We start from the raw sequence: 1,093 nt of genomic DNA, 5'->3' as shown, positions 1-1,093 counted from the left end.
GACCGGGCCAGGTGTTGGCAGCAGACGAGGAGGATCAATCCAGAACGCGCTGCGCCATTCCCGAGGAGGCGCTCAAGGAGCTCGAGGAGCGCAACGAGATTGTGGTAGAGGGCGCTGACGCCGGGGCGTCTGGGCTCGTCGGCTCGGAAGACGATGAAGATCTCGAGGTCGACTCGGATGGTGCCTCTGACGAACTCGATGGAAGCGACGAAGACGAGCTCAGCTCCGGAGACGAGGTTGACGATGCTGAACGCGACCCGGACTCCGCTGCCGACCTACTTGAGGACGACGACCTGGAAGCTCTTGAAGATGAGGAGGACGACGAGGAGCTGCTGGATGACGAAGAGGGGGAGGACGAAGACGACGGGGAGGAGGACGGGTCTGATGGACCGGATGATTACGTCGAGGACCCCAACGGCCTCAACGACGGGTTCTTCTCGATAGACGACTTCAACAAGCAGACGCAGTGGTTCGAAGACCAGGACGCCAGGGGTGACCCCAACACGGACGCCGGCGACGAGGACGAGGACGAGATTGACTGGGCAGCCGACCCTCTGGCTGCGTCGAGCAAAAACACGAAGCAGGCAAAAGCAAAGGACGTCGACATGGACGGCGAGGACAAGCAAGACGGCGACGAAGAGGAAGACGACGACGACGACGACGACGACGACGAAGAGGACGGCCCGACGTTCGGCAACATGGACCTCTACGCACCCGAAGGCGAGAGCGAGGACGAGGACATGGACGACGCCCTGGAGGAGGACACCGAGTTCAACGCCAACGACGTCTTCTACAAGGACTTTTTTTGCGCCACCGGCGCGAAAGGCCGACAAGAACAAGCCCAAAAAGTCTGTGCGCTTCCACCCCAAGCCCGTCGCCGACGAGGACGTCGACCGGGCCATGGAAGACGTGCGCCGCGCCCTCTTCGACGACGAGTCGGACCACGGCGACGATTCAGACGGGGCGCTCTCGGACGTGTCGGCGGGCGACCCACGCTCGCGCCGCTCGCGCACGAGCGCCGCCAGGCCAAGCTGGTCGAGGAGATCCGCAAGCTCGAAGCGCGTCGGTGGCCAAGCGCGAGTGGGCCCTGATG

The 1,093-nt window shown here is 63.7% G+C and overlaps 1 protein-coding gene across 1 annotated transcript; it reads left to right on the top strand.

The window, feature by feature from the left end:
- Positions 1-153: 153 nt before the first annotated feature.
- On the top strand, positions 154-1,091 carry VDBG_00510 (conserved hypothetical protein; the record flags this gene model as incomplete). The annotated part of the gene is made up of 2 exons (XM_003008783.1): positions 154-167; positions 206-1,091. 2 exons carry the CDS (start codon positions 154-156, stop codon positions 1,089-1,091), a joined length of 900 nt encoding a protein of 299 aa, XP_003008829.1.
- Positions 1,092-1,093: the final 2 nt, after the last annotated feature.

Source organism: Verticillium alfalfae, genomic scaffold (genome assembly GCF_000150825.1).
Source record: "Verticillium alfalfae VaMs.102 supercont1.1 genomic scaffold, whole genome shotgun sequence".
Classification (NCBI taxonomy): domain Eukaryota; kingdom Fungi; phylum Ascomycota; class Sordariomycetes; order Glomerellales; family Plectosphaerellaceae; genus Verticillium; species Verticillium alfalfae.
This window is presented reverse-complemented; position numbering and strand designations above follow the sequence as displayed.